The 25,950-nt window shown below is 49.8% G+C and overlaps 1 protein-coding gene across 28 annotated transcripts in view; it reads right to left on the reverse strand.

The window, feature by feature from the left end:
• Positions 1 to 722: 722 nt before the first annotated feature.
• Positions 723 to 25,950, reverse strand: part of ZMYND8 (zinc finger MYND-type containing 8) — a 126,130-nt gene continuing 100,902 nt past the window's right edge. For 18 of the 28 annotated variants that reach the window (XM_064573303.1, XM_064573301.1, XM_064573311.1 and 15 more), the window contains 7 exons: positions 24,927 to 25,319; positions 22,827 to 23,017; positions 19,051 to 19,131; positions 16,589 to 16,667; positions 14,135 to 14,374; positions 11,089 to 11,249; positions 723 to 2,221 (listed from right to left, as the gene is read on the reverse strand). In XM_064573303.1, coding sequence (XP_064429373.1) covers positions 1,997 to 2,221; positions 11,089 to 11,249; positions 14,135 to 14,374; positions 16,589 to 16,667; positions 19,051 to 19,131; positions 22,827 to 23,017; positions 24,927 to 25,319 — 1,370 coding nt within the window. In that variant the 3' untranslated portion in view covers positions 723 to 1,996. Of the gene's footprint in view, positions 2,222 to 10,044; positions 10,112 to 11,088; positions 11,250 to 14,134; positions 14,375 to 16,588; positions 16,668 to 19,050; positions 19,132 to 22,826; positions 23,018 to 24,926; positions 25,320 to 25,950 lie in introns of all 28 variants that reach the window. The other 10 variants (XM_064573313.1, XM_064573304.1, XM_064573298.1 and 7 more) reach the window with 3 other exon arrangements.

A 25,950-nucleotide genomic window follows, 5' to 3' on the forward strand; every position in this document is an offset into this window, starting at 1 on the left:
TCCTGAGACAAGTCCCAGCATAATCCCAGGGTAGCCACCTTCACCCCTTGAATAATCTCCATTTTTGGTTCGTTCCCGGGTTTCGGCACCAAAATAAATAAATATAAAAATAAAAAATAAAATATCCCCATCTTGTTCCTTTCCCATCAGTGGTCAGCAAATGGCCTGTGGGCCAAATCCAGCCCATACCCTGCTTTTGATATGGCCCATGAGCTGAGCATAGTATGTACATTTTTAAATGGTTGAAAAAAAATTAAAATACTTTGTGACCCACGAAAGCTAGATGACCAGGGCGTACCCGAGCCGCGCTGAGGTCGCATGCTGCCCAGCCCCCCACCCTAGCCACGGGAAGACTGTCCTCTCCCCTCACTCACTGTCTTGCAAAGACTGACCAGGATTTCCCTTCCGGTTGGTGTGTCCCTGTCAATAAATTCCAAGGAAGCGGACTTCCCAGAAAAGGCGCCCACTGGGGGCCCCTATTTATCATGTGCCCACCACCTGTGAAGATGTTCTTGACCTCCTGTGCTGGGTCATGCAGACCGGACACGGCCATCCCGACCCAATGGAAAACTGCAAATTTGAGGACGACCAAGCCATTTTTCCAAAAACAGTTTAATTAAAAAAAGGTGAAGAATCTGAAAAAACCGGGGGCAGGGGAGGGGCGGAACCCAAAAGAGCATACTTTGCGAGTCCACTGGCTCAGTCACAAAGAAACACCATCATCAAAAAAGATATTTAAGTTTAATACAAATTTTATACAAAGAAAATGTGAAAAAATACTTCCATGTGCTAAAAGCAATTATGCTTCACAAATAAGGCCAGCTAGGCTATTTTTTTTTTTTTGACAACTGCAATTCACAAATGTTCTTTCTCTCTTTTTCTTCTAATACTCTCTCTGTGTAGTTCTTCTCTAATATGGGTAACTAGCTGGAAACTGTACACAGTTCGCATCCTCTTATCAACAACGAAGAGAAAGTAAACAGGACTAAAATGTACAACAGAATGTACTGGAATGATATCGTACAATTAATTTTCTCATATACATACATCACCTTTTGCTTTGTTCAATGCTTTTTGTTTTACACAACATACAAAATGGTACTACAGTGCGGCCGGTGTCTGGCTTCCTCTCACACTGCCTCTGTTTCATGCTAAAATGAAAATTCCATCGTATAAATAATACATACATGCTTCATCCCAGACTCAAATGTCCTCTGCGTGCATCTTGCCTTTGAGTGCTCGCTTCCAAGAAGCACGGCATCACTTACCAAGCATGTGTGAGTGTGTTTAAAAGGAACCACAAAGCAAAGAAAAGATTTCTCTTTGTTTCAGAGCTTATGACTCTTCACGCTTCCTCTGTCCTCTCCTGCGGTGGAGCTGAGCGGAGCTTGTTTCCGTCTTCTGGAAACAGGGGCCTTTTTTCTTCCCTTTTAGGAGTAGTCATCACTGAAACCACACAAAATAAACTAGCTTCTCCAGGTGGCCTTTCGGGCCAGAGAGCTTGCATTGTATAACATAGGAACGTAGTATCTGAAAGGGGCCGATGGCTCCACGGGATGTGCCCACAACTCCTGGTCCCGATGTGCTGCGTAAAGACGCCCGAGAACCGATGGCTCGCGTCCCCCCGCGGCGTGCACGGATGAGGCCTGCGGGCCACAGCGATCCCAGGGCCCGGGCTCCATGCCGCCGTGACAGAAGGGGCCGACCAACCAGCCCCCCTCCAGCGTCCAAACATTCTTTTCGTTACTGGGTTTATTTTTTTCTGTTTTTTTCTTTTTTTTTTTTTTTTATAAGTTAAAGTCAATACAAATATAAAAAGGGGAAGGTACTCTAGGTTCAAGGACATCCACAAATTGTACATCATTTACACCTAAAGCGTAGGTTTCGTGTGGGTCCAGCAGGCCGCAGTCGATGCCAGCGCGGGCCGCTATGTAGTGTGGGCTGCCCTGTGTGCCAAGGGCAAAGGCCAAGTCTGCGTGCCTGGCGCTCTCCAGTCTCACGTTTCTTTGCTGCTCCCTACTGCCCTGGTGTCTGGTTTTTTTTTCCTCCACGGCGTGGGCGGCTTGTGTCGTGACTTGTCCCTAGTCCCAGAAGGCGTCCAGCCGAGACTCTTTCGGGAGGAGACTCTTCGAACCGGAACTGGCGTTGTGCTCGGAGCGTGCGGGTCCTCGCTTCTCGTCACCGCTGCTCCAGCAACCAGACTTACTGCTCTGGGAGTGGTCTGCAGGAGAAGAGCAAGAGAAGGGGAGGCTGAGCATTCCCGCCGGCCCCCCCGAGGCGGAACCACCCCACCACAGGGCCCGCGCCTCCTCGGCGGGCCGCCGCTCTGCCCTCCCGCTCGGGGCAGCGTGGCCCGCGCCACCGTCCGCTCCCCAACGCGGGGGTGTCTCCAGAGCACAAAGGTAGAACGACTTCTCGTTTGGGGATCCAACAGCTGATCAGAAAAACAGGAGGCCGTCACGTGGTGGAGGACCACGATTGGTGAGGAAGGAAGTGAAGTGCCAAGGGAGGCAGTCCTTACGCGGCACCTGTATCCGTGTGCCCGTATCACACGGCAGATCGACCCCAAGCACCTCTTGGACACCTCTGTGTCCAAGCTCGGCTGCTGGAAAGAGGCACGGAAATGTGGCATTTGATTGACTTCCTTCTACTGGTGGAGATTCTTTAGTCAATTTATAGACAACTTGAAAAACAGACTATAACCAAACCGCCTGAGGGAGAGGATCACAGAGGAGAAGGATCGAGGGCCAGAATGGTTAAGTCGAGCTAGAAACAAGACACCCAGCAAGCACAGGGTGGGGGGCCCCGAAGGACACAGGACTAGAGAGAAGACTTAGGATGGCTTCGAGGATGCGTGGACCACAAGAAGCTAAACAGTGGCTGTGGAAGCTAAGAGGAAGCTGAAGGAAGAGCCAAACAAGGGGTCTGTAAGCTCTCGTGCAGCTCAGCTCAGGTGGGCGGGGCTGATGGCGATCGACCCATCAGCACACTGCCAAGACCCCATCACACCCTGGATCTTCTGACAAGTTCACAGAGGCTGGGATGAAATTTTGTTTTTAAATTTCTTGAGGTGGGATGATAATATTTAATTGAAAGAAGCCAACCATCAAGCTCAGAGACAGAACGAGAATGAGTGAGGAAGGGACCAGAACAGAGCTGGGGGATGACAGTTCTCACCGCCTGGTAAAAAGGAATGCGTGTGTTTAGTCATGCATTCTGGTTTTGGAAGATAAGTAATGAAGAGAAAGATAAAAATCTCCAAAGTAATGCGTTCACCCAGGAGAGACTTCTTTTTTTTAACCATCTGCATCAATGACCAAAAGAGGGGGCAGTGTTCCGGTAGACAGAACTGGGGTCCTAAATCCAGCTCCTCTTACTCATTCTTCCTTATTCGTGAAACCTACACAGGATGGTTCTTCAGGAAGGTCTTGGGGAGTGGTGCAGCTGGTCATCATCCAACGTGAGAAAATCCAGGTCTCTGCAGGACCCTGCTCCTCACGCTAACAGGACACAGGGCACTGGCTAGTATGGCCAATCAGTGCAGGGGAGAATCGGGGTTAACCTAGGGCCCTTTCTGAAAAACAACAAGGATGATCCCTTCCAGAAGCCAAACTGTACACTCTGGCTCTCGTTTCCTACTGCAGGGTTCAATGGCCCTGCAAAGCACAGCTAAGAAGCACAAGAAGGGAGAGCAAGCCCCAGCAGTCAGAAAACAGAAGACACACCCACGAAGAGAAACGCATGCACGCACACACAACGAGCCTTCTGCAGGCCAGGAACGATCCCAGCAGCTTCGGGGACACAGGGTCCTACTTCCCCTTGTGGGCTGGGTAGCCGGGGCGCGGGCTGCCGGGCCGGGGCGCTCGGGGCATCGGCAGGCTGCTTGCCACACCCACCGGGACCCGAAGAGCTGGTCCAGGCAGGCTCAGAGACCATCAGGGAGCTCGGAGGGCCACAACCCAAGCACCTGCTACTTATGTTCGTCAACAGGCCACCCGCCGTAATCAGAACTGTGAGCCCTTCTCCAACCGGAGGCATTCAAGGGGACTGGCACTTTTCTACTGTGCACGTTAAGCCGCGGGCGGGGTCACTGGCCATAGCACGGTGTGACTGGTGGTGGATAAGGTGCACAAGGACATAAAAGCAACTTTGTGAGCGACAAGCACGTCGAAAGCACAATTCTCTGAACCACTAGCTCTGCCCAGAGCCTAATTCAACCAGGGAGACAGGGGCCAGAACCAAACTGAGGCAGAGAGCATCACCCAAGGGATCCGGATTCTTGAAGGGGATCATAACGCCTCTACCACCAAGGCTGACTGAGGACGGGCCGGGCGGGGCGGGTGAGGAAGGCGGCGTGGTCAGGACTGAGGAAGGGGCTACAGACGAGGTATTGAGGGGCCAACTCCTCCGCCACGATGACGGGACCCTAACAAGTAACATCTGAACCCGAAGAGTCAAAAATTAGTGATAAGAAAGGGCTTTCAAGGACATGAGGGGTAAGGGGCCCACTGAAGAGCTTGGTGCGGAAATAACTGAAGGTAGGACAAAAGGACAAAACAGAAACTGCAGAAGGGACAGCTGGGCCCGAATGGACGCATAATCCCGGCAGCCCAAGCACCTCAGCAACAAACAGCAAGTTCCGGACTGCGGGAACCCGGCCTCAAGGTCTCCAGCTCGGCCGCCAGGTGCCAAAGAAGACCTGACTGCGGTTAGGGATAGATGCACCTGTTCTCAACCCTGAGGATGGGAGGTCACAGCGGAGCAGAGGGCCGGCTGGACACGGCTAGAGGAGGAGGGGCGAGAGTGGAGGGCGGCTGCCAAGGGAGGGGACAAGAGACGCCTTCTCTAGTGGACAGAAGAGGAACAAGAGTGCACGCTGTATTTGACCCAGGGAACCCCTAGAGCACCTAAACAGTGACACAAGTCGTCAGGGAGGAGGGGCAGAAGAGAGGTCATCGGCGAGCCCAACTCTCATCTTCTAAAGCCCAAGTCAACAGGCAATGTGGAAAACTAACATCCAGAAACAAAAGTACAGGGAAATACATTATTTGTACGTAAGGAGGTAAGTACCAGAGACGTCAGTGGGGACTGGGCCTAGGAACAGTCCTTCTCTGGACCATTTTATTTTCTCTAACTGTATGCGTGTTTTGCTTTAGAATCTCAAAATTAAAAGACAGGCAAGCAGCAAGGAAGGGTATACCCCCTACTAAAAGCTTTCTCCCTCCGGCTGTCCCCTCCTCTTCCTCACCCACCCAGTGCCAGGAGCTACTCCGAGCTCAGGAGTCCCCAGGGTTTCAGAGCCCACTTCCGTCCGCGAGATTCCACCCACATGGCCGCCAACGGCAAGGGCCAGGAGAAGAAATGCGACGTACGAGGAATTCGAAGGGGCAGCAAACAGGCTTTTGCACAACCTCCAGCACAACGTTTTGTGAGAAATAAAGGAAAATGGTAAGACGCAAGTCTGTTGTCCTGACCAGGCCTCCGGGCACCTCCTGCTTCTGTCCTTCCTGCTCACGCTGCGGGATGTCGTGGCAACACTGCCTGAAAATACTTTTCTTCCTCCAATCTCTGACAGTGAGCTCCGGGGTGCTCCCCCCCTTTGCTAATATGCCTCCCGTCCAGCCTGGTCCCAGGTCCTACATGTGGACACCTCCTGAGTTCAGCCCAAGGTGCACCTCTTTCTTTAGCCAAGACCTGCCGAGACGGTCCCTTCTGCTGGGGAGATCCTGGGACTCTGACCAATCCCATCTTTGTGAGACAACGTCTCAAAATGCCATTTAGAATTTAAGACATCCACAGTTCTTCATGGCTCAGAGCTCAATGGTGACTGCGCCGAGACAGAGACCACACGGCGAGAGCGCAGGAGTAAGAAAGCAAGAGAGACAGGATGGAACAACTCTTAGACAGACATCGACCTGGGCTGGGGAAGGAGACAGGTTGTAGGTTGTGCTGTTCCATATGGTAGCCACTAGCTACACGATGCTACTTAAATAAAGTGAAAGAAAATGTTAACTTCTACTCCTCAGTCTCATCAGCCACAGTTCAAGGGTCCAGCGGCCAGGTGTGCGAGCAGCTACCATAGGGGATGATAGCACAGGGAGCACAGAATGTTCTAGGGGGCAGCACCGCTCTAGGGGGAGATGCAAGGTGCCAAGGAAGGAACCTGGAAGTACAGGAGGGTATTTAAATGCCATGGGAAGGGGCGCCTGGGTGGCTCAGTTGGTTAAGCGACTGCCTTCGGCTCAGGTCATGATCCTGGAGTCCCGGGATCGAGTCCCGCATCGGGCTCCCTGCTCGGCAGGGAGTCTGCTTCTCCCTCTGACCCTCCTCCCTCTCATGCTCTCTCTCATTCTCTCTCTCGCAAATAAATAAAATCTTAAAAAAAATAAAAATAAATGCATGGGAAGGGGGCGCCTGGGTGGCTCAGTCCGTCAGGCGTCTGACTCGGTTTCAGCTCAGGTTATGATCACAGGGGTCGTGAAATCGAGCTCCGAGCCTGGCTCCATGCTCAACAGGGAGTCGGCTTGGAGATTCTCTCTCTCCATCTCCCTTTGCCCCTCCCCCTACTCGTGTGCTCTCTCTCTCAAACAAATACATCTTTAAAAATAAATAGGGGCCCCTGGGTGGCTCAGTCGGTGAAGCGTCTGCCTTCGGCTCAGGTCATGATCCCAGCGTCCTGGGATCGAGCCCCACATCAGGCTCCCTGCTCAGTGGGAAGCCTGCTTCTCCCTCTCCCACTCCCCCTGCTTGTGTTCCCTCTCTCGCTGTGTCTCTCTGTCAAATAAATAAATAAAATCTTTAAAAAATAAGATAAAATAAAAATAAATAGGTAGCCAGCTAACTGCCATGGGAAGGAAGCAACTGAAAGTAAGACATCTGTCTACAAGAGGACAGGGAGGGAAAGGCCAGTGCAGCTGTGGGGAGATTTGAAGGCCGGGAGGCTGGAAAGGTCGGGGGCGGGGGCAGCGCCTGGCTGTGTTCCTCTGAAGGAACAGGCGAGGCCACATGCTGGCAATGACGGCACAGGGAGAGCCGGGAGGTCTGCGACACGGCAGAGAACTTGGGAAGCTGCCCTTGTGGAGAGCGGGTACAGAGGCTGCTATGCAACGGATCTGGTCAGACGAGCAGGCCGATGAACACGTCTGCTTCTCAGGTTAGTGGTCAAGATGTGTGTGTGCGGGGCGGAATGAGCGCGTCCTCCTGCGCAACCTTCTCCAGCTGACCTCTGATGTTTGGGTATAGGCGAGTAAAGGATGGATGGCTGGGGTCTGTCCAAGGTGGGGTTCTGCCAAACGGACATACTGAGAAAACCAGAAGCCATGGGAGGCTGGGTTATGTGAGCAAGGGTGCTGCTGGAATGAGCCACGGAAATGAAGCTGGGGAAGGAGAAGGAGGGAAGTAAAGAAAGGAAAGAGCAGGTCTGGAAGCGGGGGCGGAGGGAAGAGGCCATATCATCCACAGCCCTGACTTTCCCCAGACATCAGCACCTTATTAGTTGAGCCATAGAAAACTGCCGACATTCAACCAGTTTTGACTTACAATTTTATACGGGTCAACCTAAGTATTCCCAGCACCGTGGGTGACAGCATGTCTGGAGTCCGAGAAATCTGAAGTCCTGGCTCTGATAATCACTTACGGAGTTACTCGTGCATGTGACTTAACTTCTCACGGCCTCAACATCCTCATCTGCATAATGGAAATAGTAACTTCTCTCACAGAAGCTGGGAATAAACGCACTAAGGTTTCCAACTGCTTCATGCTCTTCCGTAAGCATCAATTAAGCACTCTTCTGACTTCCCCTGGAGTCATCTGCCTAGTTCACCCCTAAATCCCCAGTCCTAGCCAGGACCTGGCCCCAGAGACACTCGACAAATTCTGGTGCACCTCCAATCATCTGCAAATGGCCTAGTGCCGTGCATCCTCCTAGAATCTCAAGTAGAATTCAGGATCCTACCCTCCCTCCTCCTCCCCCGTCCTGTCACCAGACTCCTCGGGGATTATTCTCTGCCTATTCTCTGCTGCCACCCACCCAGTACCAAGTCATCAGCACTTTCTGGGGCTTCTGGCCTCCTCTCCCCCATGTGACACTTCCTTTCCACCCACTTGGGACACCCGTGTGCTCCAGGCCAGGGGTCCAACAACGATGGCCCACGGGCCAAATCCAACCCAATGCCTGGATTTTCTAACACAGATTTTCCTTAGAGCGCAGCCACACTCGTGTGTAACTCAGGTGCCGTACATACGATGCATGCCTGCTTTCATCCTACAACAGCAGAGCTCAACAGCTATGACACAGACCACAGGGCCCACAAAGTCTAAGGTATTCGCTCCGTTGACCCTTCACAGAAAGTCGGCCAGCCCCTGGGCTGGGTAATACCTCGTCACCTCAGACATGGAATGCGGTCATCCCCCAACCACGTTCCTGCACACAGTCCTCCTCACGCCAGCAGATTCGGTACAGCAGTCAACGTCCCCAGTGCCGCTCTGAGCCCACTCCCCTGCTCCAAAACCCCAACGGCAACGCCCCCCCGCCCCCGCCCCGTCGGAAGCGATGCTTCCCTACCCTGGGCCTCTCTCCCATCACCTTCACGATTCGGAAACAGCCACAGTCCTCCTAACATACTGCTTATTCCATGTTTTTATTTTAAGCTCATTTTAAACTTAAAAAAAAACAAATTTTAGGGCGCCTGGGTGGCTCAGATGGTTGGGCGTCTGCCTTCGGCTCAGGTCATGATCCCAGGGTCCTAGGATCGAGTCCCGCATCGGGCTCTCTGCTCCTTGGGAGCCTGCTTCTCCCTCTGCCTCTCTCTCTCTGTCTCTCATGAATAAATAAATAAAAATCTTAAAAAAAGAAAAAAAAAAAAACAAATTTTATATCACTACCTACATCATTAGCAGAAAATCAGTAACACGTGCCACAGACAGAGGGCAACTCTACAAATAAACATAATGAAAACCAAACTGCAGCATGAACGTCTAGACAGATGCCAAGTCTGCTCTGTCTTTGTTAAAAGGAGAAACGAGAAAATATCAAAGAGGCGCAAAAGGCATCTTAGCGCTAAACTAAACTGTTCTCGGGGATTCAGTCAGAGGACTGGAGGGAAGGGAGCAGGGGACGACTTTTTCAACAGGCAGTTCAGTCAGATTTAATCTCAAGTTCACCTTCTCCCTAAAGTCGGCTCGTGCCACTCCCTTTTACCCCCTCCCTCAACCTGAATCCCACTCCCCAGCCCCTCCGGGAAACCTTCCCCAGCTACGGATGCTGAGAACATCACTTCCTCCTCAGTGCACTGAATACACAGAAGGGAAGTAACGTGTGGTTTTCAGCTGAAGAGAATCGTCCAGCAGACAGAAAGATCCTGGAGCTAAGGGACCCTGAATGATGCAAATTGTCCTCAATGGGGGCACCTTCTGTGAACCCTCTCCTCTGGAATCACCCAAAACTGGTTTAGGAGGGGACAGGAAAATGACCCTTCAGGCTAGAATGGAGGACAGCTCAAACCCCACAGAAAACCTAAAAACTTAGCCCCAGAAAATACCCCAAAACAGCCTACCAGGTCATTCCCCAAGAAGAAAGATTTCTACAGAAAAATCACCCAACTAAAAATTTTCTTTTCTCTAAAGGCTCACGTGCCCTCTCATGTGGGCGCTGGGACCTCAGGAATAGAGTTCCAGATGGTTTCACTCACTGTGGTCATTTCCCTGAGGGCAGAAGAACTGCCCGACCTAACATGCACACCTTCTACCCCACCCCAGGTCAGCAACAGAACCCTCCTTTCGAATGAACTTTTATGCGGAACCCCAATAAATAAAACAAACCCAGGGAAAAACTGATCAGTTTGGAGAGGTGCCTGAAAGCTGCCTTGCCCGGCCACTCCCTCACCCCCCAATGACCTGCCCAGGGCACCCCCAAAGATCCCTAAGGATCCACAGTGGTTGGAAAACCACTGCCATAAACCCTTAAAGTTCTCCCTGAGAAAATGGCTTCCCCTCTGCCCGGGAGGAGTTGTGAGAGCACCGTTCACCCACCAGGGGGCAACATACCAGAGCCTTGGTTGGAGCCTAAGAGAATGGAGGAGGGCGTCTCCCTGGAGCCAGAAAGGTCGAGGGTCTAAAAATACAAAAAGAGAGAGATGGACACAAGGCACGGGGGCCAATGTAGCCCCCCAGGGAAGCCTAGGGATCCATGGGGGTGGAGGCCAGGTCAGCAGGGACGGCCCTATACCTTTGCTCTGTCTCCCAGAATGAACAGGCTGGAACCCAGTAACGGGGTGGCCCCTTGCTCGACTCTACAGCCTTAGCTTCTAGAACATTCACTGCTTCCTCAACTTCCTCCACTGACCTACCTACCCTCCAGAGTTTTGCCCACATCCAAAGAGGAGGTATATTCCTTCAAAAGGATTATCCAGCTCACGTTTATTTCACATTAACCACTTACCAGGCAATATTATCAATGAAATCAAAGGGTTTGGATGGATGGCATAAGGACTTATTCTCTTCCTAATACACATTGAAATAAATACATAATGACTACAAATGTAGAACATTATCAATGTGCCACCGAAAATAACTTCTGCATGCAATCCATGTGACATACACCACACACTGGGAACTAGGAGGTGCCACCTTCGCTTTCCAATACGGCAGCTACTAGCTTGATGTGACTATTTATATTTAAATTAATTAAAATTGAAATTGAGAGTGCGAGTCTTTGCTCCCTCCAGCCAGGGTGCGAGCGCTCAGCAGCCACATGTGGCTAGTGGATGTCAGAGCAGACACAGAACGCTATCGTCATCACAGAAGGTTCTACTGGACCACACTGTTGTAGACTTTGAGAGTCCCCGGAGAGCAGCTGCCAAGTCACACAAACGTCCACTCGGGCTCCACGTCCCTCTGTCCCAGCCCGCATGCCCACTGCTGAAGAGCAGCTAAGACTATCACCCCCAGCAGCAGGCTGCCTTGACCACCTTGCAGACAAACCTCCTACCCACATGGGACGTGCAGAGGTGGCAGGCATGGGGACGGGTGCTGAGACTCCGTGTGGCCCGAAGTGTTGGCGTCACTGGCCAAAGGCGAGTGGCTACTCACCGACCCGCTGTCCTTGCTTTTCTCCGCCGAGGTCTCCTTGTCTTTCGAGGTGCTGGCTGTTTCCGGAGGGGCTGCCTGTGTGCTGGAAGAGCCCCCCTGTGATGACTTGTTTAGTGTTTCTGTGCTCACCTCGGCATCCGCTTCCTGCTGAGGAGCCGTAGCTGGGGGGAAAGGGAGAGAGAAGCCACGTATGAGACAAGCACCGCGGCTTCCAGAACGGCGGGAAGCCCCACTCTGCACCAAGCCCAGAACAACGCTGACCCACCCACCATCCGTAACAGACAGCTGCTGCACAGTCACGCCCAGGGGCTTTTCCAGTTTTCTAGAAGCCAAAATTCCAGACTTAGTGTGAAAATAGGTTAATTTTTAACAGTTCATTAATTCAAGTTTTATGAAGTCACTGTGGAGACGAAAGCATGGTGGTAGAGCAGATGAAGCCCATCAGCAAAGCCAGCCTGCCACCGCTGATCTAGAATTACTCACTCCGTAATTTCTCATTTTAGTCCTATTTTAGCCCCGTGCACTTGCTTCCTTCCAAAGCAAGGCAGGGAAATCCACATGAAAAACAACACGATGTCTACGGCAGAGAGTTTCTAGAGAGGGTAGAAGCTTGGAGCATCTGAGAGGACGTTCTGAAAGATGGACATTATAATGCCACAAAGAAAGGAACATGAAGGACATTTTGGCCACCTTGTAATAGTGACAACAAAACGGTCATCAGACACATTCCAGAACTTAGAGGAGAATTTAACTCCACTGCAGGAAGAGATTTAAAGTGGCCATTAAGAAGACAGCTCCCTAAAAGTAAAAGGACCCAGCAATGGGTGGTTCAATACTGCCTTTTTAAAATGACGAAATAAGGGCGCCTGGGTGGCTCAGTTGGTTAAGCAACTGCCTTCGGCTCAGGTCATGATCCTGGAGTCCCTGGATCGAGTCCCACATCGGGCTCCCTGCTCGGCAGGGAGCCTGCTTCTGCCTCTGACCCTCCCCCCTCTCATGTGCTCTCTCTCTCTCATTCTGTCTCAAATAAATAAAAAAAATAAAAAATAAAAAATAAATAAAATGACAAAATAATAGAAGTAGGAGTTGGCATATACTAGCACCTCCTATTTTTGTCAATAAAGTTTTATTGGAACACAGCCATGCCCACCACATAACATATTGTCTAGGACTGCCTTCTCTCCAAATCAGCACAACAGAGCAGTTGCAACAAACCACATGGCCCACAAACCCAGAAATATTTACTCTGTGGACCTTTCACAGGAAATGTTTGCCAACCTCTGACCTTGGTTGTGCTTCTCAATCCTGGTCACTCACATGTCACCTTCAAAAAGTTCGCCGGTCTAACAGACACACTATCTTATTAATTATAGAATTTTTAATTATATGAATTGTTTATTTTTTTTAAAGATTTATTTGATAGAGAGATACACAGCGAGAGAGGAAACACAAGCAGGGGGAGTGGGAGAGGGAGAAGCAGGCTTCCCGCCGAGCAGGGAGCCGGATGTGGGACTCGATCCCAGGACCCTGGGATCACGACCTGAGCCGAAGGCAGACGCTTAACGACTGAGCCACCCAGGCACCCCAAGTGTCCAATTCTTGATTTCAACTCAGGTCATGATCTCAGGGCCATGAGTTCAAGCCCCGAATTGGGCTTTGCGCTGAGCAGAGCCTACTTAAGGTTCTCTCTCTCCTGGGGCGCCTGGGTGGCTCAGTCATTAAGCGTCTGCCTTCAGCTCAGGTCATGACTCTGGGGTCCTGGGATCGAGCACCACATCGGGCTCCCTGACTCCGAGGGAAGCCTGCTTCTCCCTCTCCCACTCCCTCTGCTTGTGTTCCCTCTCTTGCTGTCTGTCTCTCTGTCAAATAAATAAAATCTTAAAAAAAAAAAATTCTCTCTCCATCTGCCCTGTCCCCTGCTCACACTTGCTCTCAAAAAAAAAGGAAGGCTAAGCATATAAAACTAGTATCTGTCAGAAATAAAAGCTAACTGTAAAAATTAACACTGAAAATATTACTAATAAATTCTAGCTGGATAGTGTGTCCTGCTGGAGGCTCCTAGCCTGAGGGCTGCCTGTTCTGTTAGAAAGAGAGGACAAAGATAGTTCCAAACCAACATTTTTTCCTTCACATGAGAATTGAGAATCCATGTTACTTAAAGCTAGGAGTCCAGTATTACTTTAAAAGCAGGATTTCTCGGGGCGCCTGGGTGGCTCAGACAGTTAAGCTTCTGCCTTCAGCTCAGGTCATGATCCCAGCGTCCTGGGATCGAGCCCCGAATCGGGCTCCCTGCTCAGCTGGAAACCTGCTTCTCCCTCTCCTACTCCCCCTCCTTGTGTTCCCTCTCTCTATGTCAAATAAATTAAAAAAAAAAAATCTTTAAAAGCAGGATTTCTCAACTTTAGTGCAACTGACCATGTTGGGCCAGATCATTCTTCATCAAGGGGGGATGTCCTGTGCATTACAGGATGCTTAGCGGCATCCCTGGCTTCTCCACTCCGGATGTCAGTAGCCACCGCCTCGGTTAGGACGACCACACTGCCTGCAGTCACTGCCAGTGTCTTGGGGTGGGGACCAAAAATCACCCCACTGAGAACCACTACACCTCACATGAAACTACACTCAGCCATGGGGCGCCTGGGTAGCTCAGTTGGTTAAGTGACTGCCTTCAGCTCAGGTCATGATCCTGGAGTCCCAGGATCGAGTCCCGCAACAGGCTCCCTGCTCAGCAGGGAGTATGCTTCTCCCTCTGATCCTCCTGCCTCTCATGCTCTCTATCTCTCATTCTTTCTCTCTCAAATAAACAAATAAAATCTTAAAAAAAAAAAAAAAAAAAAGAATCTACACTCAGCCCAGTAACAGAGAGGAGGCCAAAAGTTCAAAACAGCTGTGCCTCACGTGTCGGCTCTGTGTCCGCACAAGACTGGCAAGGGACAGGGCAAGCCAACCTGGCCACACCAGTCTGCTCTGTGGGCCTGTGGGCCACGGGGGAGCCGAAGGCCCACCGCACCGGGCCTAGGACAGGCCGCACCCCGAGTGGCCATACCTGACTGGGTACAGGACTTCATGTGCTCGGGCCAATGGGCCTGCTGGCAGGGGTAGTCACAATAGCTGGTGTTCCAACAGCAGTAGAAAATGGCCTCCTTCTTGCAGTTGGCACACCACTGCTTCTTCTTGGTCTCGTCCACCGCCTGCTGCTTCTCCAGCTCCAGCTGCTTCTTCACCTCGGCAATGAGCCGGTCCCGCTCCTGCTCCAGGCTCTGCCGCATCTCCGCCATGGTCAGCTCTGACAGGGGAGGGAAGAGGATACCAGCTTCATCACCAGTCCCCCGGCCCAGGGCAGGGAGGCTTTCATACCAGATCAGAAAGGCAGTCCAGGATATGGGTTCCAAGAGACACGGGTGCGGATCCTGGCTCAGAGGTGCCTCGGCTGTGTGACCCCCAGGCGAGTAACCTAGCCTGGCTACATCCCAGTATCTGCAGATAACCAGAGCCCCGCCGTGATACTGCGGGAAGTCCTCAGAGAAACCTTCAAAGCAATTTCCACTGAGCTCACTTTGAATTTTATCATCAGTGTGTTTGCAACCAAACACTTACAAGCACCCAGCATATACGTGCAGGTGCTGTTCTGACCACCTTGTATCAACTCGCTTCATCTTCACACTAACTCTGTGAGACAAGCTCTACTGTAATATCCCGTTCACAGATAAGGAAACTGAGGCACACGGCTAATAAGGACAGAGTTGGCCCTGGAACTCGGACATGCTTTCCATTTAGTGTGTTTGGTGGCAGTGGGTGAAATCTACCACACAGGACCCTGTGATGGATCATTATGGTTGATCAACTATCAAACCGCTCAGTCTGCTGATACTTCCTCCTTTCACTTGAGACAAGAACTCCATGCACAGTTCACCCAGGGGTGACCTGCACGCCAACAGAAAAATAAAGGATCCTTCGATCGTCAAAATTCTCTTCCTGAAATCAAAACACACACTCTCTCTCTCTCTCTCTCTCTCTCTCTCTCCTCAAACCATGAGTGGCTCAATCGGTTAAGCCTCCGACTCTTGATTTCGGCTCAGCTCATGAGCCCCGCGTCAAGGCTCTGCGCTGGGCGTGGACTCCGCTTAGGATTCGCGCTCACTCTGCTCCTCCCCACCCTGGCTCTCTCACACACGTGCGATCTCTCGCTCTCTCAAAATTAATTAATTAATTAAAATTTTTAGAAGGCACCAAAAAGAAAATTAACCCCTTGCACTGGTGCCAGAAACAGCCTCTCTGTCCCTCGCCGCTGCCTTTAACAAGGAGCCTGCAGACCACGGCAAGTTCTGGCCAGCCCTCGTGTATTTTTTTTCAAACGTGCAGCCAATTATTTAAGAATGGAGAGATTCCGCATAAAAATAGATTCCCTGACTTTATTAGAGAAACAAGAAGAAGCCACAATATCCAACTAAACTCCCTCCACGGCAACACGCTAAAGGACAGAAGGCTAACTTCCTCCGTCAGCTTCCTAAGGATTTGCATTTGCAATGCACGATTTCAACACGAATCACCTGCGAGCAGGCGGGCACACCTGGGTCTGCCTCCCTAACACTGGGGACCCGAGCCAGCATTTGGATTCTGGGGCTGATGCTACACGATGGTCTGAAGGAAAATGCTCTACCTTGGGGGGGGGGGGGGGGGGGGGAGAGCCTTTAACACCATGGACACAATGGCAGGCCAAAACAGCACTCTGTCTGAACCAGGGAGCAACACAGAAGCTTCCTCTACAGTGTGGGACACAAAGGAGGTGTCTGAGACTTTGGTGAAACGCCCAATATTCAACAGGTAGAAGGAAACATCTGGAGCCACAGTGCCGGAACCGGAATCCCAGCTGTGAGACTCCAACAAGCTTCCTCAACGTGTCCGTGCCTCACTTGCTTCACCTGAAAATGGGGATAGCAGAGCCCTTGCTCAGAAGGGTTTCCAGGAGGGGCGCCTGGGTGGCTCAGCCGTTAAGCGTCTCCTTCGGCTCAGGTCATGATCCCAGGGTCCTGGGATCGAGCCCCGCATCAGGCTCCCTGCTCGGCGGGAAGCCTGCTTCTCCCTCTCCCACTCCCCCTGCTTGTGTTCCTACTCTCGCTGTCTCTCTGTCAAATAAATAAATAAAATCTTAAAAAAAAAAAAAAAAAAAGGGTTTCCAGGAGAATTAAATTACAAGGTAATTCACGGAAAAGTACTTCAACAGTTCCTGGCCCCAAGTCCAGAGTTCAGTACACGGACCTACTGCTGTTGTTACTACTCTACTACACATGTTGGTATCTCGAAGAGAAAAGAGGGGAATACCCCCTCATACCTGCTCTTACACCTGGGGTCGACTCTCCAGGATCCTGTGCTCTCCCCAGCACTGGGACATCCCCAGCCTACTGCAGACTCAATTCACAGCCTGGACCTGCGTCCAGAGCTGCATAGAAGCTCACCGCCCAAAACCGTCCTCAGTACGGACCAATCCGCCGGGCCTCACCCAGGTTGTGTTTCATTTCAGAGAGCTCCTGCTGGTGCAGCCACTGCAGCTTGTCGATCTCGATCCTCAGCCTGCGAATCTGTAACGAGGGGGAGCGGGACTCTTAGAAGGCACGTCTAGGTGGCATTCACCAGCGGGGGCTCGGAACTTGACCTCCAGCTCTAAGAGTCAATGCCACGTGGTAGATCAAGGCGTAGGCAGCCTAGCTGCTGCAGTCCAGAGAGGTGGGCACCAGTGTGTTAACCCAAATTCAAGAAGAATTGTTTCCAAAAAGAAATACAGTTGACCCTTGAACAACGTGGGGCGGGAGGGTGGTTAGGGGCGCCAGCACCCTCAGGCAGTCAAAAATCTACATGTAACTTTTGACTCTCCCAAAACTTAATAGCCTACTCTTGACCAGGAAGCCTTACCAAAAACATAAGCAGTTGATGAACACATACATTCTGTGTATTAGATACTGTATCTGTACAATTAGGTAAGCTTAAGACAATGTTAAGAAAATCACAAGAAAGAGAAAATGCATTTTACAGTACTGCACTGGAAAAAATCCACATATAATAGATGAGCACAGTTCAAACCCATTTTTCAAGGGTCAACGATACAAGCAGTCCATCTTTTCCAAGAAATACTGGCTCCAGGAAAAGTCACTTCAAGTAAAAACAAGCAGGGGTGGGGATGGGAGTGGGGCCTGGCTGGCTCAGTTGCTAGAGCATGGCGACTCTTGATCTTGGGGTTGTCCCACATTGGGCAGAGAGTTTACTTTAAACATGAATGAATGAATGAATGAATGAATGAAAAACAAGGACCAGATTTTCATAATAAATTAAAACATAATAGGTTTGATTATAACTTTGGTCTAAAAAAATGAAACTAGGGGCGCCTGGGTGGCTCAGTTGGTTAAGCGTCTGCCTTCGGCTCAGGTCATGATCCCAGAGTCCTAGGATTGAGCCCCAAGTCGGGCTCCCTGCTCAGTGGGGAGCCTGCTTCTCCCTCTCCCTCTGCTGCTCCCTTTGTGTTCTCTCTCTCTGTCAAATCAACAAATGAAATCTTTAAAAAAAGAAAGAAAGAAAGAAACTAAAACAAAGATAGCTTTATCTCTTATCTAACATTTTAGGTGGGATCCACAGTCATTCACCTGAAATTCCAAAGCCTAACGTCTCTGGAAACCAAAGGGTATTATTGGAGGAAGGGGTAAGTGTTGCAGGAAAGTCACTGGAGGGAAAAAAATAACTTGACCTGAACTGCTATGGGGTATTTACAGAGTTTGAGGACCACAGTGCTTCTCTACGATGGCAACATTGCCCTCCCAGCTCCCTCCAGGACACTGCAATGTCTGAAGACATCCAGGATGTCCCAGCTGAGGGGTGCGATTGCCAACAAGAGGCAGAAGCCAAGGTGCTGCTGAACAGCCTATGATGGACAGGGCAGCCCCCGTAACGGAATTATCTGGCACAAACGTCAGCAGTGCTGAGGTTGAGAAACCCTCATTTATCCCACAAGGTGTGAACAAGCATATTTCACAGCAGAAATGGGGGGGGGGGGTGCATACTGCCTCTTTAAATTCTGAAAATTTCTGGCACACATCTGGACCCCAAGGTTTCAAGTGAGACATTATGGATCCGTATTTCCAACCATATGCCAATTCTTAAATCAAACAAAAAAACAATGAAGTATTTGGGGAGGGGGGTGCTTTTCTAAGTCAACATCATCCCTTCTTGTTTGTGACATCCTTGGCCCAATCATAAAGAGGGTCACATGAGCAAAAAATCTCAGGGGACTCACTGATTCCTCTCAGGACCTCTCTCAAAGCTTTATATTCACAACGTTCTCCGTCAAAAGCCTATTAGGACACCTTCCCAGAGATTTTTTCTTCTTCTGAGGGTCATCCTAACCCTGCCAGGCCCTCATAGGTCAATAGCTTGTGTGGAATTTCCTGGTCTCCAACCTCACTTTGAATGACCTCAAGAAATCCTGCCACTCATCACTTCACCTGGTGACTCCACTGCATCTGGCTCACAGTAAATTAGCCTAAGGAAGGAAGTTCAAGAGGTCTATTTTTATAAATGGTCACTTATAAGTGAACAATTTAATGTCTTAACCACTCCATTCCCTAGGCAACCACATGATTGTGGAGGCTCTCAGTACACGAATTCTTAAACAACAATAACCACTTGGATAAAAAAGTCCACATTTACAGAGAGCCAAGAGACAACTACACATGGGGCCAAAGGAACAGACCAGGGGGTGAACTCAGGCTCCGGTGTGGGCTGTCCTCTGATCACACAAAGCAGGGTGTGTCCCCACAGAGCCAGCCTTCTGGCTAAATGAAGAAGTACCCTCCCCAACAACCACAATCGGCAGAGCACCCTGGAGGGACTTCCAGAAAATCTGCTTCCTGGCACCATTTTACAGCAGCCCATAAAACATTCTTAGCAAGTAAGGAATTATGTGTCATCTCTGACCTCGGCTATTGTGCTTCCCGTAGTGTTTTTAGAAAGATCGTTGTAGATCTCTGTCATCGTTCCTTTTATTGCATCCATCATCTGAAAGATAAAAACAGAAACAATTCGGGTGTTCACTTCCCTGAGGCTTTTCAAGAGGACAGACATCTAAAATCTATCTAACATAAAGCAGTGATTCTCAACAGGGGGCTATTCTGCCCCTCACAGGACATTTGGCATCTGTGGCTGTCATGGCAGAGGGGGGCGGCGGGGGGGGGGGGGAGATGGCATCTACTGGGTGAAGGCCAAGGATGAGCTAAATTCCCTACAGCGCACAGAACAGCCGCCACAACAAAGACTTCTCCAGGCCAAAGTGTCACCAGTGCTGAGGTTGAGGAACTGGTATAAACCAGGGGAGTAATGAATCACCTACAAATAAAGCTAGTTTCTGTAACCACAGGCTCATCTGGAGGGTCAGGGCATTCATTCACTGCCTCTCCAGTTTGCTTCCCCTCTTCCTTTGCTTTAAGCATCTGAGCCCCGACGGCATCAGCAAGTTTGTGACATCAGCTCAGGTCCCCGCAGCAAGCACCTAGTTATCTACTGACTGAATAGTGTCTGCAGGATGATTTCTCTCCTACCTCCCACTTGCTGGCTGATCCCACGCCCACCACAGGAGAAAGAGGAGGGGACAGGAGACCCAACAAGGCCTCCAGGCATGGCCTGGTCACTGCCAAGTCTCCACTGTTTTGCAGTTTGCTGCAATCCAGCGAGAAGGCAAGACACAGACCACCCGTCTCTGATGCCCGAGATTGGCTTCCATCATCATCCTCTCTCTGAGCCTTGGATTCCCCATGTAGAAAACAAGGATAACTGCAGTACCCCAGGTAGGGGGTGCACAAAGATGACGTGAGAAATCCGAGTGAAGACTATGGTTCAGGGCAGGTGTTCAGAAATACCTGTTTATCTCTACAGAAAAAAAATTCACACGAGTTAACTATGAAACCGCCAATCCCCAAAATAGTAATCCCCAAATTCACCCCAAAATGGGAAGAAAATGAATACGACATCTGGAGATTTCCACTCCTAACTTGTTTCGGGGGCCACACATGGACGGTGCCAGGAAAAACACTTCGTGCTTTATGCAGTCGCTCTGTATGGGCCTTCCTGCCCCACTGCACCAACATGTCAATTTAAAGTATTAAAACAAAATGGCTTTACAAGAAAACTTTAGAAAGCGGATGAAATTCAATACATTACTAATGCAATGGTTACATTCCATTTTAAAGAAATCATGGATTTGTGGACGGACTTTCACTCTTTCTTCCAAATATAGCAAAGGCCGCAACATTACTAAAGAGCACCCTTCTGCCAAAACACACAAATCTGGGTCTTCGACTCCGGGTCACCTTGGAGAGAGGAAAGTTCATCAGCTCCAAAAATATTTCACTGTGTTCATTTTCTTAACTGTAAAGACAATGTCTATCAAGAAGTTCATCCCTCAGGGTGCCTGGGTGGCTCAGTTGTTTAAGCGACTGCCTTCGGTTCAGGTCATGATCCTGGAGTCCTGGGATCGAGTCCCGCATCGGGCTCCCTGCTCAGCGGAGAGTCTGCTTCTCCGACTCTCCCCCCTCATGATCTCTCTCTATCACTATCTCTCTCAATAAATAAATAAAAATCTTTAAAAAAAAAAAAAAAAAAAAAGACGTTCACCCCTCAATTTTGCTGTAAGAGCAAAATGGGCAGCCAAAGGTAATAGAATAAAACTAAATGCAAGAGCTCAGAAAACTAGCTAGAGCCACTCAACGGGCATCAGTTTCCCCATCTGTAAATAGGCGGCTTGGACCAAATCAATGAAAGGTGGTATAAGGCTGGACTACAAGCAGAACAAGGGACCATTTAGACAATACCAGACACCTTCTTAAATCAGTAATGAAAACATGACCCCCCTTTCCAGTCTCCTGTAACTCTGCACATCCCATTAGGAAGAAAGTCTCAGTTTGGTTCCAATATGTACCAAACACTTATATGACAATCTATCTTTTTAACCAAAGGAACAAAGACTTGGGCTTCAAGTCTTGACAAGGAAGGGTGATCTGACAATATTAAGCTCAATTTTATTTCAGTTCTTCAACGAAGTCAATTTAAATAAAATTAAATTTAACTTAAATAAAAATATTATATCAATAACTCATTGGTGGACAGGTAAGACTAAAATCTTGAGAATGGCCATCAATGACTATACCTTGAATCCTGGCTGTTCTGACACTCAACGACCCTATTAACAATTCATGCATTTTATTCAAAAGGAGGACAGACATAGTAAATGGGAGAGACAAAGTCATCCCCGAGACCAGTTCTGATTCTAGCTGAGGTGAGGGGGAGACTGGGGGAGCGGGGGGATGTTATGCAGAGTTGCTTAAAAAAGCCACATGCAAGCACAATGAGTTCATGGACACTGAACATCTGTGGTCAGTAGGCTTCATGGGAATTCACAAAGCAGAGGACCCAGGTGAGCCATGCCGACTCCTGACCGCAGAAACCCTGAGATAAGAAATATGAGTTGTTTTCAGTTGCTGTGTTTTGTGGTAATTTGTTATGCAGCGATACCTGATATACCTTGAGAGAAGGGATAAAAAGAAAATGACTAACAAAAACACACCGGTAAAAGAATGTAAGTGTCTCTTGTCATCCAGAACTAAAAGGGAGCCTACCTTTAACCCAACATAATACCGCAACTCTTTATTAAAAGACTTCAAGAATTCGAGATCCAACTATTCCCAATGACTGTCACCCACTCTTTCTAGAAACCTGAATAATTTATTCATCACTAATTAGTAATATACTCATTTGTGAAGAGTAAATTATTACTACTGCCTGCTTAGTCATATGCTAAATACTCTTCCTAGGTTATTACTCATGAACTACTATTAATAGCCACTGAGAGTAACAAGCCTGGTGAAGAGGCGTCAGGCACCCACAGGCATTCACTCGACAGCTCTATGTCGACACCTACTGTGTGCGGGCACTTTTCTAGGCCCTGGAGGTAAGCCAAACAGATAAGATACTGCTCTCGCGGAGCTGACATTCTGGTGGTTATTCTGCTATGAAGCAGCGTGTCACATGGACCCGCACAAAAACACCAGAGCACGCTCACGGGACGGTGAGAAGAGCTGCAGGATGTATCCACCTGAATTCAACAGTGAGCACAGAAGCACTTGGCAAATTCAGAGAAAGAGCCTGCAGGAGAAAACACCCACAAATGAACCCACTGAGGGGATTCCTGCCACCATGTCCCCGAGGGTGGGCGCGTCAGGAGGGATGCCACTACTCCCTAGGCCATCTTGGTTCCTGGAAAGACCTAGATGTGAGCGTCGTACCTTATACATCTCATGCTTACAATTCTGTCCCTTTGTTCCACGTGGCTTCTAGATGCAAACCAACCCCTTGGTCTGTTATTAACTGACGGAACAGTAACTCGTCCCAGCGCTTAAGGAAACCGTCTCGATGAGTGCCATGAATTCTGAAGGGTAATTCTGATGCCATGTCATTTTTCCGCTGTGTACTAACTTAGCATCAAAGCCCTCAGAATAAGATGCAGTGCATTCTAGATTTCTCTGCTTGGATCCAACTTGAGACCCAAATGGAAGAATGTGGGCTTGGAGAGCCTCAAGAAAAACAGGGTCTCCCCTCCGAAGCACCCTGGAAAGCCTGCAAGGTCAAGATCCTTCTGGCTCCCATCAGGAAGCGGGTCCTCTGAGCCCCCACCCCCACCCCCGGATGCTACTGGCACTCACTTTGCTAGTGTACTTGGCAATGTCCGCAGCGACGTCAGCGGAAGCGGTGGCGATGGGCAGGTCTGCGCTGACTGAGGATGCAAGGGTGCTCGTGGACCCTGAGCTGGTGACCAGGGGCGACGACTGAGTGCTGGTCACCAGGGTGATGGTGGAGGTGGATGGGCTCTGCGTGATCTCCTTCTGCTGCACAGCTGGGAAAGCAAAGCGTCCTGGTCACCCCATTGTCACGGGAAAGGACCGACCCAGCATGAAGCTGCGCAGAGGGAGTGAAGTCCCTGACATACACCCTTTGAGCGTGTCTACGTTCAAGTGACAGACATTCTCCCCTTGACCAGTCTCTGGCCAGGACCCTCTCAGCCTTTTCTGGGATGACGCCTCAAGCTTGGCCCGTAAAGCCTTGTGTAAACACTAACATGGTTTCTGAAAGCTCAAGGCCGTAGCCCTAGGAAGAGGCTGCCAAATGAATTTACTATTTGTTCCAGCCAATACCCTATGGCCCCTGTCTCCCAGTCTCTACGGGAGGGTAGGAACCTAACTTCAAGAAGCATCAGTTAGCAACCCCACGGTGGTTTCACATGAACCAACCCCCCACTTCCCATTTTTTGTCAAATTTCATGTCCCTGACTCTACTGGAATGCCCACTCAACCCCTTCCCTACCTCCACGCCCCTTCTCCCTTTAAAACACCCAGTCACCTCTGTGGAAATTGGGATTAACGTCAGTTCATGCTAGACTTTTTTCTCCCTATCGTAATAACAGATACTGATTAAAACCAGTCCTTACCCCTTTCACTAGTATCCAGCTTTGTCTGTCTTTGACACACGACAATCTGGAAACTGAGAACCATACCATCAATGGGCCTCTTCTTGACAGCACCTAAGTTCCCCTGGGGAACCTCGTAATTCTTACAGGGTACAAACACAGAAAAACTGGAACTATACTCATCCCAATCTCAAATATCCTAGATTCACTCCTGCCCCACTAGCTCTTTAAATTCCAAGAGCACTCCAGCTGCGCTCCCACTGTGCCTGACCAATCTGTCAGTCCTCCTTCCCGCCGTCTTCCATGGGTTCTTTGGGGCTGTTCAAGACCTGGCTACCTTTCAACCCATAGCTGCAGCTCTTTACAGCTCTACTCCCTAGGGTGCACTCAGTATGTGAGAGTTTCAACCGAAGACCCCAACCTCCAAGGATCTAGATGGTGGGCTTCCCTGCGGGACAAGATCAGCATCAGCGCTCACAAAAGATGGGCCGACAGGTACTCATCTGAGCAGCACCAGATCGAGCCACTTCAGCCACTGGTGCATGATGCTGACTGTTCTTCTGGAGGTGGCTAATCCCTAGTGATTAAGGTACCTTTTGCTACCAACTCCTCACACTGCCCTCTTCCTGAAATAATGCCAAGAGGTTCAGGGGTGGGCACAAGAAAACTTACACAAAGGTATTCATTGCAGCACTGCTTACAACAGAAAAAAACTGGGAGCAATCTAAATGCTCATCAGCAGGGGAATACTTGATTTAAATCAACTGTGGAATACTATGCAGCAGTCCAAAAGAATAACGTAGATAGATAACTAACATGGATGAACCTCCAAAACATGCTGATGGGTAAAAAAAAAAAAAAAAAAAGAAAAAGAAAAAAGCAAGTATGGTACCATTTTTATGTTTTAAAAAAAGGAAAAAGAAAAAAAAGTACTATTTGTATGGAGAGTCATATATACGTAAATATATATGCATACATGCATAAAAAAGGTTTTACAGTTAACAGTGGCCGCTGAGAAAGGGTGAAGAATGAAATGGAAGTTCGGTCAAGACAACAGATTGCGGGGCAAATATTTTACCCCATTCGAAGAAGCCTATATGCATGTCTTGTTTCTAACAACGGAGGGGAAAAAAAAAAATAAAAGTGAAAAAACAAGTCGCAAAACAATCTTTAAAAATAATGCCACATGGGATGCGCGAGGTCTTCAAGATACGACGGCCACGAAACAAAAAGGAACTGAAAAAAAAAAAGAAAAAGAAAAAGAAAGAAAACTCTGTCTCTCCTGTCGATGTGGCAAGAAGGGAGTGGGCGCCACGTTGAACAGAAGGGGGCGTGGTACCTTTCACAGCCTGTCTGGTCTGATATCTCGTCCCCTGGGAAGACTGAGGCTGCTGGTTCTGCTGCTGGTTCTGCTGCTGGCGCTGTATCTTCTGCATGTGCCACTTTTGGGAAGACGTTTGAAACTTACTTGACGAGTTCCACACGACCCGCTGCACGGCCGGGGCAGTCTCCTTCGGTAAAAGCGGCCTCTGCTTTTTCACCGGGCTTCCCGTGGTGGTGGCAGCGGCGGCGGTGGCGGCGGCAGCGGCGGCCGGGGCCGTGACGGTGGACGTGGTGCTGGTGGTGGCCGTGACACCGGCCGTGGGAGTTTGGGAGGAGGAGCGGGTGAGGAGCGGAGTTTCAGGCGGGGACTGGCTGCCCGCTGTGGTGGATGGCGGAGCTTTACCTACAACTAAAGCCGATGCATGAAAACAAACAAACAAAAAGTGGAGATTGGACTCAGGCTGGCCCGCAGCGTCTGTCTACGCCAGCACGTTCCGGGTCAAACAGAGCAAGGCCAGCCACGAATGCCGAACAAACTCAGCAGGGCAAGGACCCCCCGGTGGAGGAGCACATCTCACCTTAGGCACACAGTCTGCCTCTGCACATCTTCCTCAGAGTGTCGGCCTTTTCCTGTGGGCACTTGCCCACATCTGAGACTCCTATAGGGGCCTCTGGGGAAAATGGGCTGAACTAGACCCAGCCCCTGCCCTCAAGCTGCCCACCAATGACTGGATGAACAAAATGACTGCACATGGTTTGTTTTATAGTTGGAGCCAGGTAAGCACTTTGTGAAAGACCCAGCCAAAGTCGATCCAGAGATGAAGACCATCCCTTCGACTAGGGAACACGTACTCCCAAGCATCAGGTGACTTCCCAAAGGCCAAAGCACTGAACACCATGAAGTCACCCAGAAAGAAAGTCTCCCTTGACCTCTGACACCCTCCGGGACAAAGTCCCAGCGTGCTGCTAACGGCCTTGACCTCACACGAAAGGGAATTCGACCCCATAGCCAGAACCTTCCCAACACAATGGTATTGCTA

Source organism: Mirounga angustirostris, unplaced genomic scaffold, assembly GCF_029215605.1.
Source record: "Mirounga angustirostris isolate CCGP_5_RB_7025 unplaced genomic scaffold, mMirAng1.0.hap1 SCAF_10, whole genome shotgun sequence".
In the NCBI taxonomy this organism is placed as follows: Eukaryota; Metazoa; Chordata; class Mammalia; order Carnivora; family Phocidae; genus Mirounga; species Mirounga angustirostris.